Here is a 15,095-nt window from a genome sequence, read left to right as displayed (position 1 = left end):
GGGCGCCTTGCTGGCACCCGCCTCCTTGGCTGGCCAGGGGCCTGCGGGCTGGGGGCAGCTCCTGCGTTGATCATCTTTCCCCTGGTGGTCAGTGCGTGTCATGGCGACCAATCATTCCACCAGTCATTCTGCCATTCGGTGGAGTTGCATATTAGGCTTTCATTATATAGGATAGAATTGTATTGTAACCACATAGATATTGACCAAAGTTAACAGTAAGTTGGTTATGCTGGGTATTTATTATTTGAAAACTCTACAGTAGTAATTTCTCTTTTCCACAGAAATTTTTGTTGCACTTCTTACCTACTTCTGTATTCATGTATTTTAATATGAAATACTGTATTCTTTAGTTACTGATATGATATATTCAAATATACTTGTTAATTCACACTCTTAATTTTCTTTTTTCAGTTAAAATACAAAGGTGCAAATAAACATGGCATTTAACTTTAAATCTCTTGTCTTGCTAGGTTCTCTGTGAACTGTTTCAGGCATCTCCTCAAAGAGGGAACCTTCCTACATCGGGGAACATTTCAGGGTTTGTACGTAGGTTGTTTTTGCAGTTGATGCTAGAGGATGAGAAAGTGACAATGTTTCTACAGTCTCCCTGTCCAGTGAGTATTCAACAATTAAATTAAATTTTAGTGATTAGCTGTTTGTAAAGATATTTTATAATTTCACATCAGAGTTTGCAGTAATTTCTACATTCTAATTTCTAATAAAGCAAAGTAAAATTAGAAAAACTTGTATACTTAATGATAGGACCTAAAAATCTCTGAGATAACCCTCTCTACCTAGAATAACCTAATTATATTCTATATTAATAGAATAGTATGTTTTGGGAAAAACTAACATAATATTAGGTACAATAATGCTAATGCAAAACTTGACCTACAAATTACAGGCAGATAAATATGCCATATTTAAAGAAACACATTAAACAAGTCCTTTATATTTTGTGTGCATTGTTGAATTTTTAGTCTTTTATGCTTTAAAAATTTTTTTAATATGTATTTCAAATAACCACACTTTGATTTATTTTGAATTAATTTTCAGCTATACAAAGGTAGAATCAATGCTACTAGCCATGTCATCCAGCATCCAATGTATGGAGCAGGCCACAAGTTCCGGACACTTCACTTGCCAGTGTCAACAACATTATCAGAAGTTCTTGACAGGGTGTCAGGTAAGTCAGACTTAAGTTTTCTTTAACTTTATGTTATATGTATTTGGAATTTTATTACTTTATCACTTTATTTTACTGCTTCATTCACTCAGCAATCTTTTAATGGCTAGAAAAGAACAAGATATCTTCACATTATGAGGCATGAGTGAGTAGCTGAAGAAAAAATGTATAATACAAGTTAGCACCTATACTTCTTTTGGTGTTATGTGTGTTACGTGTAGCAATGACAGATGGGGTTGTTGGATATGTAGACATGCCTTGGGTAGCCATGGATAGAATTTTCTCACAATAAGCCTTCTGGCTGTTTTATAGTAAGTGAATTCCAGAGTATTAGCGTGGATGACAGTAATAAAAATTTACTAAATCTAGGGAATAAATGAGTGTTCAGAAGATGAAAATAAGGTAGAATTGATTGTTGACTTTATTGTTTATAATAGTTAGTGAATAAAGAAGACATAACTTTTCCCCTTGGTTTCTTAACCTGTATTTCAAAAGCTCTCACATACTGCCTTTAAACAACATTTACTAACTACTAAAAACTTACAGTTTTGATGGCAGAATGCAAATTGACTATGGATGGTTTGAGTTTATCACCAATCCTAATCAGTGAATGAATTCATGCTATTTGTAAGCACAATAGTTTGTACTAGGGTTGTAATAATGAGCAAGACACATATTCTGCCCTTCAAAGTATTTATGATCTTATGTATGTTGTCAGATTTAAAAACAAGCTGGAAACTTATTTGTTTACATTGTAATGTAAATATAAGCATATGTCTATACATTAGAGGGTGTGCTTCAGTTTTAAGTAATACTGATAACTGAAGGAAGTTAACAGTATCTCAGAAAAAAGCTGCTGATGTTCATTTATCAGTTGTAAGTACAAATCTAAGCTTAAAGTAAAAGGCTGGTTTGAAGAGTTTGGGAATTGTTACCATGTATAAGTGGTAAATTAAACCATGAGAATGGATGAGATTATTATGAGAAAATAAGGTAGAAAAGATCCTTTTCCAGTTTTAGTTACCGCCTCTAATACAACTGTGCATAAAATTGTAATTCTTATCTTTTTACAAATTATACAATAAAATGATAGAATACTATATAAATGTATACATAATGTTTTTTCTTTATTTAAAAATGTCTGCCTTATTTGTTACAGCTACTTTTCTGAAAATGAGACTTTATAAATGTTTTTCTGACAGACCCCTGAAAATGTCCCTCTATGATGAAGAGAAATTAGTTAAATTAAGGAGGGAAGAGGGGAAGAGTACTAAAATTCAATTATTGAGATTTCATATGTTTAACTTGATAATGGAAAAATGTTACATTTCGAAGTAATTGGAAATTTAACATTTTTGGTTTATCTTTGCTATAAAAGAATGCTGTTTTCTGAAATGGTTGGAGCATTGTCCCATACACCAAAAGGTAGCCAGTTTGATTCCCGGTCAGGGCACATACCCAGGTGGGAGGCAACCCAACTATATCTCTCCAATTGAAAAATAAAAAATATAAAATGTCACATTCTATTATTATTACAGAGAAGTTCCATTTATTACCTAAAAATTTTTAAAATGAAGTGATTGTGCCACAGTACCTTGGCTGCAGGCTCCTCTCTAACCCTGGTCCTAGACAGGATACATGCAGGAGGCAACCAATCGATATGTTTCTCTCACATTGATATTTCTCTCTGTCTTCCCCTCTCTCTGCCATTCTCTTTAAAAATCAGTGGAAAAATATCCTCAGGTGAGGATTTAAAAAAAAACAACTATCTATAAAAGCCTAATATGCAAATTGTCCCCAAGGGAGTTCAACCAGGAGACTGATTGCTCACCATGACATGTGCTGACCACCAGGGGGCGGCGTGGAATGAAGGAAGGCCCCAGCCGGCAGCCGGCAGCCAGGGAAGGGAGGCCCTGATTGGCCCTGATTGCTGGCTAGGCCTAGGGACCCTACCTGTGCACAAATTTTATGCACTGGGCCTTTAGTAATAATTTAATAAATCAATAAAAACATATTTAAAATATTTTTAAAAATAAAGTGATTGCTTTGGAAACACTACATCCTAGTAAAAACTCCAACAGAGAGTTATCTTGAGAAAACATTTTTTAAAAAAAATGTTGAATTTAACCTCTAATAGTGTTTTGGTCCTGTGAAAGTGTGTTTATGATCTTTGATCTTTAGACAGTATATTTTATGATATATTTACATGTGTGTATATATTTTACAGCTCTATATCCTCACCTTAGGTGACACCTGGGCTGTGCTGAGGCATGGCCTGGGAAACTCTCCAGGCAATAAGCTGGAGTAATCGTGGGCTCACCGCATACGATTTCGCTCACCTTGTATCACTGTCCTGCCTTCCTGATTCCTAGGGTCTGAAAACTATTATTTAATATATTTTCTTAATTTCTAGTTATTTCAGGTGGGAGAGTAAATCTCATCTTTGTTATTTTATCTTGGCCAGAGTGGAAATGCAAACCAAAACAATTTTAAACAGAAAGTTGAATGAACCTCTTCTTAGTGATATTTTTTATTGCTTTATAGGGGTAACACTATATAAATTCTTATTAATTAATGATCTTTACATGTTTCCTACCTGACTATGCAAGGAGTTAGTTCTATGAGTTTTTTTATTTTTATTTATTATTTAAATATTTTACTCTGACTTGTGTAACTATTTTTGCCATTTTGGGTTTCTTGGTTGTTTTTGTATGTAAGTAAAATGTACTGTTTTTATTATGCATTTATTAGTTACAGTGTTTACAAAATTTTTTTATTTCACAAAAGCAGAAACTATCTAAAGGCAATCTAGTTAGGGAGAATATCTAAAAATTGAGATCACTGGGACATTTTCAGATACTTGAAAGCTGTAAAATAGGGGTCTAATATAAAAGATGATGTTTCATCATAGGATCATTTCACCTTTCTGAGACATTATATAATAAATCATAGGATCATAATTGTGTTAAGTTAGAAAAGTAAAAAGGGAATTTATATTAATCATATCCACTTAGTGAAAAATATTTCTAATATCAGAAAAGTTCTTCAAGCTTTTTGGATTTCTTAAACACTAAATCAGATCATTATATGGCCTCCATTATTTTCATGATTTCCAACAGCATGCCATATTCCAAAGTAAGGGAAGAAAATATTAATTCAGAGAGTAATAACTATCTATGAAAGTACTTGGATTTCATGTTAAAGTACTAGTAAAATATATTACTTTGCTATGTAAGTTTTCTAACTAAATAAAAATAGCTAAACAAATCTCTGTGAATAAAATTTGTTCCTTAATACTCCATTTTTAGAATAACTAAAAGTCTAATGCTTTAGGATATATCTTGAGCTTGAATTTTGTATTTGCCCTTTACAGGTTTTCAGTAACATTGCTAAGCCTGTTTTTTTATCTTTAAAATAATTCTTTCTTGATAAGCATGTTATAAGGAACAGATTAGATTTAGGTGGCAAGCAGATTGAACTATACCTAAAATAAAGCAGATTTTCATGGTAATGGTTTTTTTGCCTTTAGAAGTAATATGTAATATTTTCTTGAGATTGGATTTTAAGCATGCTGATTTAAGAACAGTGGTGAGTTCCAGACTTTGTCTTAAAATATTTGTCCTAAATGCATTTATCAACAATTAGTGATAATATTATCTTATATAATCTTCCCTTGAGATATTTATCACTTCTCTTCTTAATGACTTTGAAAAACAATGTATTTTACATAATATAATATTTCCTCACAGATACACCAAGTATCACTGCCAAACTAATTAATGAACAAAAAGATGACAAAGAAAAGAAAAACCATGAAGAGAAAGAAAAAGTTAAGGCAGAAAATGGATTTCAGGACAATTATAGTGTTGTTGTTGCTTCAGGTAAGCTTTCTGTTTTTTTATAATCTTGATTTTGTTTGTGTTTCTATACAGTATAACATTTTATATTTCTAGGAATTTCATGTAATAAAGAGTATTAATGCAAAAAGCTGACTTATAATGATTCTTAATACTAAATATAAAACTATTATATCGGAAATCTGTTATTCTTTGGCAGTGTTATTTTATGTCCAAAGCTTGTAATATGTCATCAAGTATGAGCTTGTGTGAATAGTTTACATATTGCATTTCAACTTCACAGTGTACTGAGAATTATACTCTTACAAATCCATTGTGTTAAGGGATTTTTGTGTAACCTCGCTGTTTTTTTTTAAAAAATTGAAATGGAAAAGTATTCATCAGTTTTTATTTATGGTATTATGTTCATTACTTACATAAAATTAGAAAAAAAAATAATTAAAAGAAAATTGGTTGAAAATGAGTTTTTGCCATTAGGTGCAGGAAGAAAAATGGCCAAGATAACTTGTAATATGGGAGGATGTATTCCTTGACATAGGTGTGATGATTTTAGTTCAAAAGACGAAGTTCACTTTACTCCTCAAATAGTAGACCTTTGTATTAGTTTATTCTATCAGAAAAAAATTAAGAACATAAGATTTCCTACACATAACACATCCATGTCTCTCTCTCTCTTGAAATCAGTAGTACATTTAAAGACAGAAAATTAAAATAAAAAATAAGAAAGACTACAAATGTCCAAGCTCTCCTGCAGAAGAGGCAGAGCTCTGGAAAGCGGAGTGAAGGCTCCAGGCTGCGGTTAGGCTCCCGCAATTACTTTATGATAAATGGACAGCCATCTGTATCTCATAGAATACAGTAGTTGACAATATTTTTTTTGGAAAAAATGCAGCCCAGTGTATTCGTGGAGTTTCATGAAGAACAAATAGAATCAGGAGATCAGACGTTAAATTAGAAGAAACATTTCTCTTTTGGCATTGGTTAGGAATGTGGTGCTTTATTAAAATATTGTAGAAAAACACTTTTACTTCATAGTGTGTTGGCTATATACAATTTTACTGATTCTTTACTTCTAGGGCTGAAATCCCAATCTAAACGTGCTGTGTCAGCTACACCACCGCGCCCACCATCCAGGAGAGGGAGGGCAATGCCTGATAAAATAGGAAGTGCTTCCTCAGCAGCAGACAATGCCAACAAAATAATTACTGTCCCAGTGTTTCACCTGTACCACAAACTTTTGGCAGGTAATGTTCACAATGATAAAACATAAATTTTAATAATCTTACAACTATATAAATCAGACGTGTAATTACCAGAATCATCATTAATCTGGTGCTATTGATGAGATAAATGAATTATTGATGTTGCCCATGAAGTTCCAAGAGAAGTGAGACCATATCCTTTTAAACACCACGGTATTATGTTGCACACTTCTGCTCTACTTTCTAAATTTCACTGTTAATGTGTCATAATATAATCAGTAAAATTAATATTTTAGAGAGTACACAAGTTATATAGGAAGTGTGGTGAGGCAACTTTTAAATAATTAGTTCTAATGGTAAAACCCTTAGATGTGTCATTGATAATTAAGCAGTATTTCTCCCCAGCTAAAAAATATTCTTTGACCAATATACTTTCCATTGGTCAAGGTGATATCCATTGTGTCTCCATTTTTGTACTGTATTGTTACAAATCAAATTTCCAACTAACTTTAAATGGGTTTTCTTTCTTAGCTTTACCTGGCTGTTTGTAGCAGAGGTCAGCAAATTATGGCTGGTCAACTGGATGCCCTGACTGGTTTGGCTCAGTGGATGCCTCTTTTTATAAAAAATTTTTTTAATTGAAATACATAGCTAACCCCATTTATTTATGTATTGTCCATAGCTGTTTTCATGCTACAATGGTAGAGTTAATAGTTGCAGCACAGACCTATGGCCTTCATAGAGTGAAATATTTATTATTTAGCCTTTAATAGAAAAGATTTGCCAACCACAGATGTATAGGAATGTCTGTGTTTTTTGTTTGTTTGTTTGTTTGTTTGTTTCTATTTGCTGTGGCTCAGAAGATCTTAGTGAGATTGGTTAGCGACTAATTAACACTTTGTATAGACATCATTTATTGTTTTCACGTGTCAGAAACAGATTTTAATTTTTGTAAACTTTGCAAGGGTTGCTTTTAAATTGTTTTGAATTCGGTGTCAGAATCAAACTTCTACCTATAATTTAGTAAAAGCATTAAGTACCTGAGTAAGGTGAATCTAGTAAATGTATCCCACTTGGATTCTAGATTTAACTTAATAATGTCATTTATAGGCCAGCCATTGCCTGCTGAAATGACGCTTGCTCAACTTTTAACTCTCCTATATGACCGAAAACTTCCTCAAGGTTACCGCTCAGTAGATCTGACTGTTAAATTGGGATCAAGAGTTATCACAGACCCAAGTCTGTCAAAAACAGATTCTTTTAAAAGACTACACCCTGAGAAAGGTATGTGTATGGTACTGCTTTAAAAAGTACAGTCTGTAATCTAAGGAGGCAGGGATTTCTGTTTACCTTTGTTTTTTTCTTATATTAACATAAAGATATTTTTCTGTATGACTGAGTTATTTGTAAATATAAAAAATTTGCCATTATTTCCATTGGAAATTAATCTTAATACCTTGGAATAGCATCACTTATTTTATAAACACCTGTGCTTTAATTTTAAACTTTATTTCTGCATGAACCATGTGAATTATTTATAATTAAAGTGAGAATCTCAATTCAGGATTCAATTTACTGATAATTTAGATAAAGTATTTTATGCTCATAAACATTTTTTTTTCCTCAAACAGAAGTGGGATCAGACATTTTCTTACAATTTTACTTTTACTTATTTTCCATTAAATATTTCTAAATGTGCATTTTTATTGCCTATTTTTTTATATGGTTAGAACAAAATTGATTTTTTCCCCAGTTGTTGAAAAATTCTGATTGTTTCTAGTTTTTTACTACTATAAATGCTATTTGAGCAATGATTTTCATAGTGTACATATGGTATCATCTTATTTTTACTTCAGTTTTTCCCATGATTAAAGTTCTATATTTAATTATTAGCCTTTGTATTCTTTACTAAATTTTCCTTTTTTTTTCAGCCCAAGATAATTTGTCTTTTTTAATGTTTAGTTGACCTCGTTATTGTGAACATACTAACCTTTTGATTTTCCTTTGTGAGTGATTCAAAGCTAAACCAGTATGGTATAATTTTTAGTTTTCAGTAAGAAGTCTATCATTATTCATTTTTTCCTAATTGAATGCTTTAGAGCTCAACATATTACTATTTGCTGTGAGTATCTAAGGACTTACTTATTTAGACAATGGCACTGATACTGATCTCTGGGCCATACTTTGAGTAGCAGGACTATAGTAGGCAACTTCAGAAGTCATTTAAACATTTTTTATAGCATCTAGCCTTAATGCAGCTGTATCTGAGTAACTTAAGATATTTATTTTATTTTATTTTTTTTATTAGGGAGATGACATCTGCTTTGTAAATAAAAGAGTACTAAAGAAACAGATTTTTTCTTACCTATTTTTTAAATCTAGATCATGGAGATTTACTGGGTAGCTGTCCAGAAGATGAGGCTCTCACTCCAAGTGATGAATGTATGGATGGGATATTGGATGAATCTTTACTTGAAACCTGTCCCATTCAGTCACCATTACAAGTTTTTGCAGGAATGGGTGGACTGGCTCTTATTGCAGAAAGACTACCCATGCTATATCCAGAAGTAATTCAACAGGTAAGATAAGATTCCTAATTGAATATATCATTCCATGACAAAGCCCTTTGTTCTTTTGTTTGGCTTTTCATTTACAAGTTCTTTTCTCAGTTTTATTAAGGAAATAGGTATTTTTAAACTTATATTAACCTTTTGGAAGTACCCTTTAACTTAGACTTTGAATATTGTACAAATCTTTATGTGATTAAGATTCTGAAGAAATGTTGAAGACTGAACGTATTTGCCAAACTCATTACACTGTAGCATTTACCTTGATTTTATGGTGTCACACTGTAACATTTTTGTTTTATGATGCTTTAGGTGTGATATTAATTTCTGGATCTTACTGCAAATGGGAGAGTAAAGTAGTAGTATATACTTATGTCCAAATACATTATCTTTTCGTTTAAATTTTTATTTCTTTTATTTACCGTTTCTGTTTTCTGTGGTTTATAAAACATTATATTAACCTCTTTACCTGTTCATTAATATTGCTGTTATTCTTTTATTAATGGGGGGGGGGTGTGGTACATGGAGAGTTATAAAAATAAAGCTCTTTGTTGAATTAGTTGGGAAAATGATTCTCTCTAATATCATATACTTAGTGTATTATATGTGCCTGCATCAGTTTCCTAGGGCTGCTGTAACAGATTATCACAAACAGGATGGCTTATACCATGGAACTTTTTCTCTTATGATTTAAGAAGCCGTAAGTTTCAAATCAGGTGTTAACAACTATGCTCTCTGTGGTGGCTTAGGATACCTGTCATTGGATTTAGGGTCTACTCTAAGCCAGTATGACCTCATTTTAACTTGATTACATCTGAAAAGATCCTACTTCTGATTAAGATCACATTATCAGTTCTTGGGCTCCTTGGAAAAATGCTAAGATTGGGTAGGGAATATACAAGATCAGTCTAAATACAGAAGCCTGCTTTAATCGGATCCCACTGACCAAATCTGATACTACTTGGGCATCAAATAAAATAATAGAGTATTATAACCTATAGAATAACAGATCTATACTGGTATACATCAGTAAATGAGTGAATAAATAAATAGATGGGGAAGAAGGAATGTTTGTAGTTCAGTACCAACTAATAAATGTAGAAAGAAAGATTTAGGAAGTCACCATTGACAACCACTGTAGTAATTATTGATTTAGGCAAGAATTATAAAAATGCTAGTTGTAATAGATCAAAGTTTGGTGAGAAATAAGATGTTTAAATAGTCTAAAGAATCTTTCTACTTAACTAATTACAAAGGATTTAATAGAAACTTTAAACTAGAGATACATGGCAGACACCACCATACTTAAAATACCAAGTAACTCCTCAATGTTTGGAAGCTTTTAATTAAAAAATAAAAGGAAGAAATTCCTTTATTGATCTTATATTACTATATTTTAAGGAGATAATTTGAAATCAAGTGATTAATTTGAACCTGGTGTTGAAACATGCAAATAACCAAACAAATACTTATTTTTTCCTTAGGTGAGTACCCCAGTTATAACATCCACCACTCAGGAAAAGCCAAAGGATAGTGATCAGTTTGAATGGGTGACGATTGAACAATCAGGAGAATTAGTTTATGAAGCACCAGAAACCATTGCCGCTGAACCTCCACCTATCAAATCAGCAGTACAGACCATGTCTCCTATACCGGCCCATTCTTTGGCTGCTTTTGGATTATTTCTTCGTCTTCCGGGCTATGCTGAAGTGCTACTAAAAGAGAGAAAACATGCTCAGTGCCTTCTTCGATTGGTGTTGGGAGTGACAGATGATGGAGAAGGAAGTAAGTGTTTAGTGTTATTAATGAAATTTAACATAGGTGGGTTGAGTAAAAGTTATTCAGATCATTACCTATTAATCATCATTTATTACTTTCAAAGTTAAGCTATTACATGATTTGTTGTTGGCAATTTAGTTCCAATAATAAGATGTAATAAATCTTTTAAAAAAACCTTCATTTTACTTATTTATAATAAATCTTAAAAAAAATAAGTTTCATTCATTCATTCTAAAGGTATTTACTGAGTGTTTATAAAATTGCTGGGCATCACTGGAGGGATTTAAAGATGAAGCTGGTATTTAGACCCTACCTTCAAGTAGCTAGTGTCCTCCAGTAATAGCAATGAGGAATTTGTGTAAACATACAGATTTCACAAGTTAAAAAAGCCTTGAGATCCCTGGCCACTGTGGCTCAGTTGGCTATCCATCATCCAGTGCACTGATAGGTTGCCAGTTTGATTCCTGGTCAAGGCACATGCACAGGTTGTAGGCTCGATCCCCCAGTAGGGGTCGTGTGTGTGTGTGTGTGTGTGTGTGTGTGTGTGTGTGTGTGTGGCAACCAATCAATATTTCTCTCTTAAAAAAAAAAAGCACTGACAGCTACAGCATTATGGAGTCCCTCAAGTGTAAGATGATTTTTTCACTACCCAGTGATGTGAATAAAGTGGCATAACAGGTTTTAGTAGAGCCATGAAGGATAGTCAATTGAGGTTGAGATGAGTTATTTTAGAAAGAAAGAATGGTTTCAGCAGTATCTGTATTCTCAGAATTCAGGGTATCCTCCCAAAATGTATAAACACTTTAACAGATGACAGCTCAATTATGAAAATGAAGTGTATTTTAATAAACACTGCCTTTATAATGATTCAAAGTGTATATATACATTTTTGGGGGATACCTTGTATATGAAAAATGATAAGCTAGCTCATGAAAATTTGCATAAAAAAGCAGCACTCAAAGCTCTTTTTTATATATATATATTTTAATACATTTTATTGGTTTTTACAGAGAGGAAGGGAGAGAGATAGAGAGTTAGAAACATGGATGAGAGAGAAACATCGATCAGCTGCCTCCTGCACATCTACCACGGGGGATGTGCCCGCAACCCAGGTACATGCCCTTGACCGGAATCGAACCTGGGACCTTTTAGTCCGCAGGCCGACGCTCTATCCACTGAGCCAAACCGGTTTCGGCTCAAAGCTCATTTTAAAAGCAAATATTGGTAACAAATCATGGAAAGGTGTATAAAGATTTTATTCTAAAAAGCAATGAAGATTTATTATAACATTAAATAAAGTAGAGATGTGATGATAATTTTTTTAAAGTGAATTTGGCAGCAATATTTAGATTAAAGCGAACAAATGAGGAAAATAACAATATATAATAATGTGTTTTATAATATAACTAGAGGCCCGGTGCACGAATTCATGCATGGATAGGTTCCCTTGGCCTTGCCGGTGGTCAGGGCCAATCGGGGTAGACTGGCCGGGGGGAGGGACCTTGGGAGGTTGGCTGTGGGAGTGCTCTGACCACCAGGGGTAGCTCCTGCATTGAGCATTTTCCCCCTGGTGGTGAGTGCACGTCATAGCTACCGGCCGGTCATCCAGTCCTAATGGTCGCTTAGGTATTTATATATATAGATAATAAGGAATAATAACAGAAAACTATGGTGATTATTTCCAGTGGGCTGGTAATTTAATAGAAAGAAACAAAGAAAACTCCCAATAAGGGTAGTAGCCTGACAAGTAGATTTTCATTTGGTTTGCCTCTAATTCTTCAGTTAATGACTATTAAATTAGAAAATTGGTACATTTTTGTTATTTTAAAGTCACAGATAGAAGGGTAAGAACCATTGTCTTTTAGAATTCTATTGTAATATAGTAGATAAAACCCTAAACAGAAAAGGAAATAGAATTGCCTTTATGCTATTTCAGATTATTTTTAGTGAATATACAATGAGTGGTTATTAAAAACTACAATTCTGACATTCCTTTCTACAGTGATTGCCTCATCCACCATTCTTGTGACTATGGTTTTTGATGTTTGTTTTTGCATTTAATACTCCTTTATAGCTAAAACACACTAGAAAACTATATTGCTAACAAAACAAAATAGTTTATTTTTATTACCTGTTTATGGTTGCAACTGCTTCCAAGGCAAGTGCACTTACTTTCATACTGTTGTATGAAACTTTTCATGTTTCTTTTTTACTTATTAGATTTTAGTATAAATTCTAGTTTATAATAAATTTAACATAGTCTAGCTATTAACTATCATATGAATATATTTCAAGTTTCTTTTGTAGTTTATATATGATGTCTTACAAAGCTTTTCCAGGCATTATTTATTATTACATTTTAAGTTATTCAATATCGTATTTGTGGTATTTGCGTTGTTTTCTAATAAATATAGTGATTCAATTTTCTAATACATTGTCATTATTTGTTATCCTGTATATTGTTTCTTATTGTGTTTTAAAGTATTTTTAATTTTGAGGGTTTTTTTTAAATCTAGGTCATATTCTGCAATCTCCATCAGCCAATGTGCTTCCAACCCTTCCCTTCCACGTCCTTCGTAGTTTGTTTAGCACTACACCTTTGACAACCGACGATGGTGTGCTTCTGAGGCGGATGGCGTTGGAAATTGGAGCACTACACCTCATTCTTGTCTGTCTCTCAGCTCTGAGCCACCATGCCCCTCGAGTTCCAAACTCTAGCCTCAATCAAGCAGAGGTAGGTTCAGTTTTAATTCTTTAGATTACGAAAACCTAATTTAATTCACAGAGTACAGATGCAGTTTTTTTCTGAAGTAATCAGAAAGGCCAATTCATTAATGGCATAAGCAAATTTAATGAGGATGCAATATACAGGTACAAAAATGTAGTTACAACATAACTTCCAGCAATAACATAAAATGAGCTTATTAATGCTATTTTTTTAGACTAGCAGCAAAAAAAATCTATAAATAAGTCTGAAAAATATGTGTACTTCTATTCATATAAAATATAACATTAAAAAAAGAAACAATGTTACAAACTTTTTTTGTCAAAAGCACTACTAAGACATGAAAATGAAAACCACTGAATGGGACACTATGTAGTTATGATAAATAGCTTATATCCAGAATATTCAGAGAACTATAAAAGCAAAAACCCCCCCCCCCCCCAAAAAAAAAAAAAAAAAAGAAAAGGCAGGAAACTGAGTAGGAAAATATATGAAAGGTTAGAATGGGCATTTTATAAGAGAGGCAATTTAACCAGTAAATGTGAAAAAGTGATCTGTTTTTTTTCGTTAGCAGAAAACCTCTAATACCCTATAATTGCACACCCATCAGAATGTGTAAAATTTCAAAAAACACACAAATATTGTTCTATTATCATTTGTAATAATATAAAGGTAATAGAATAGATGAAATAAATAGTGTAAAAATAGTAGAATGGATGAAGTAATTGTCTACTATGTAATGGAATACTATACTAAAGTAATGAAAGAAAACAAGTGCAGCCAACTACACATAATAGTATTGATTAATTTGACAAGCAAACTAAAATTCCAGACATAAAAGCATGTATGCAGCATGGTTCCACTTAGATAATGTTCAAAAATTAGAAAAAATACAACTATAGTAACTAGGGTGTCATGCTTAGGTAGTAAAATTATAAAAAGAATAAGGTAGTATGAGTTTTAACATCGGGAGGATTCTATTCAGTGTGACTCAGTAGTTAAGCATCGACTTATGAACCAGGAGGTCATGGTTCCATTACTGGTCAGGGCACATGTCCAGGGTGTGGGCTCGATCCTCAGAAGTGGGTGTGCAATAGGTAGCTAATCAATGATTCTTATCATTGATGTTTCTATCTCTACCTTGTCTGAAATTAATAAATATATATATTTTTAAAAATCAGGATGAAGTTGTGATGAATAGATGGAGTTAGGGCAATTTCTTACATGTAATGATCTCACTCTTGACCTGCATGGTTAAAATTGTGTTTATTATTAATTAAACTTTATCTGTTTGTTTTATGTTCCTTCTGTATATATATTATACTTCACATTTATAATTTTTTTAAAAAATAGCTGTTTTTATCAGTAACCTTAATTATTCTATTGGTAATGTTTATATGGTAATAAAATTTTTATTTTTTATTTATCAGTTTATCTTATAAAATGTGAAAGATGAAATTTCTTGGTCACAGTTTCATAAAAGTATATTGCAGATCAGTTCTGAAAGTATTGCTTGTACATAATATTCTTTTATTTTTTAAAGTAATAATTGTCAATGATGTGAGGGTAGTAGTATATGAAATTTAATGAAAATTCTTTTAAGGAGGTTTGTTGTTAAAGAATTAATTTTACAATCCACAAAAGTAATAATAAAGAATTGGCATTTTGCAGAGTTTGAGATTTTTTTTAAATTAAATCTTTATTGTTCAGATTATTACATTTGTTCCTCTTTTTCCCCCCCCATAACTCCCCTCCTCCCAGTTCCCACCCCACCCTCCG

General features: G+C 32.5%; 1 protein-coding gene across 1 annotated transcript in view; it reads left to right on the top strand.

Moving 5' to 3' along the window:
• Positions 1–15,095, top strand: part of BIRC6 (baculoviral IAP repeat containing 6) — a 161,298-nt gene that overhangs the window by 113,268 nt on the left and 32,935 nt on the right. The window contains exons 55-62 of the mRNA XM_014533188.1: positions 471–614; positions 1,057–1,186; positions 4,936–5,067; positions 6,120–6,287; positions 7,356–7,529; positions 8,628–8,824; positions 10,297–10,597; positions 13,108–13,325. Coding sequence (XP_014388674.1) covers positions 471–614; positions 1,057–1,186; positions 4,936–5,067; positions 6,120–6,287; positions 7,356–7,529; positions 8,628–8,824; positions 10,297–10,597; positions 13,108–13,325 — 1,464 coding nt within the window. The remainder of the gene's footprint in view (positions 1–470; positions 615–1,056; positions 1,187–4,935; positions 5,068–6,119; positions 6,288–7,355; positions 7,530–8,627; positions 8,825–10,296; positions 10,598–13,107; positions 13,326–15,095) is intronic.

The sequence above is a fragment of the Myotis brandtii genome, unplaced genomic scaffold (assembly GCF_000412655.1).
Source record: "Myotis brandtii unplaced genomic scaffold, ASM41265v1 scaffold953, whole genome shotgun sequence".
NCBI classification, from domain to species: Eukaryota; Metazoa; Chordata; class Mammalia; order Chiroptera; family Vespertilionidae; genus Myotis; species Myotis brandtii.
Note: the sequence above shows the minus strand (reverse complement) of the source record. Positions and strands in the feature narration are given on the sequence as shown.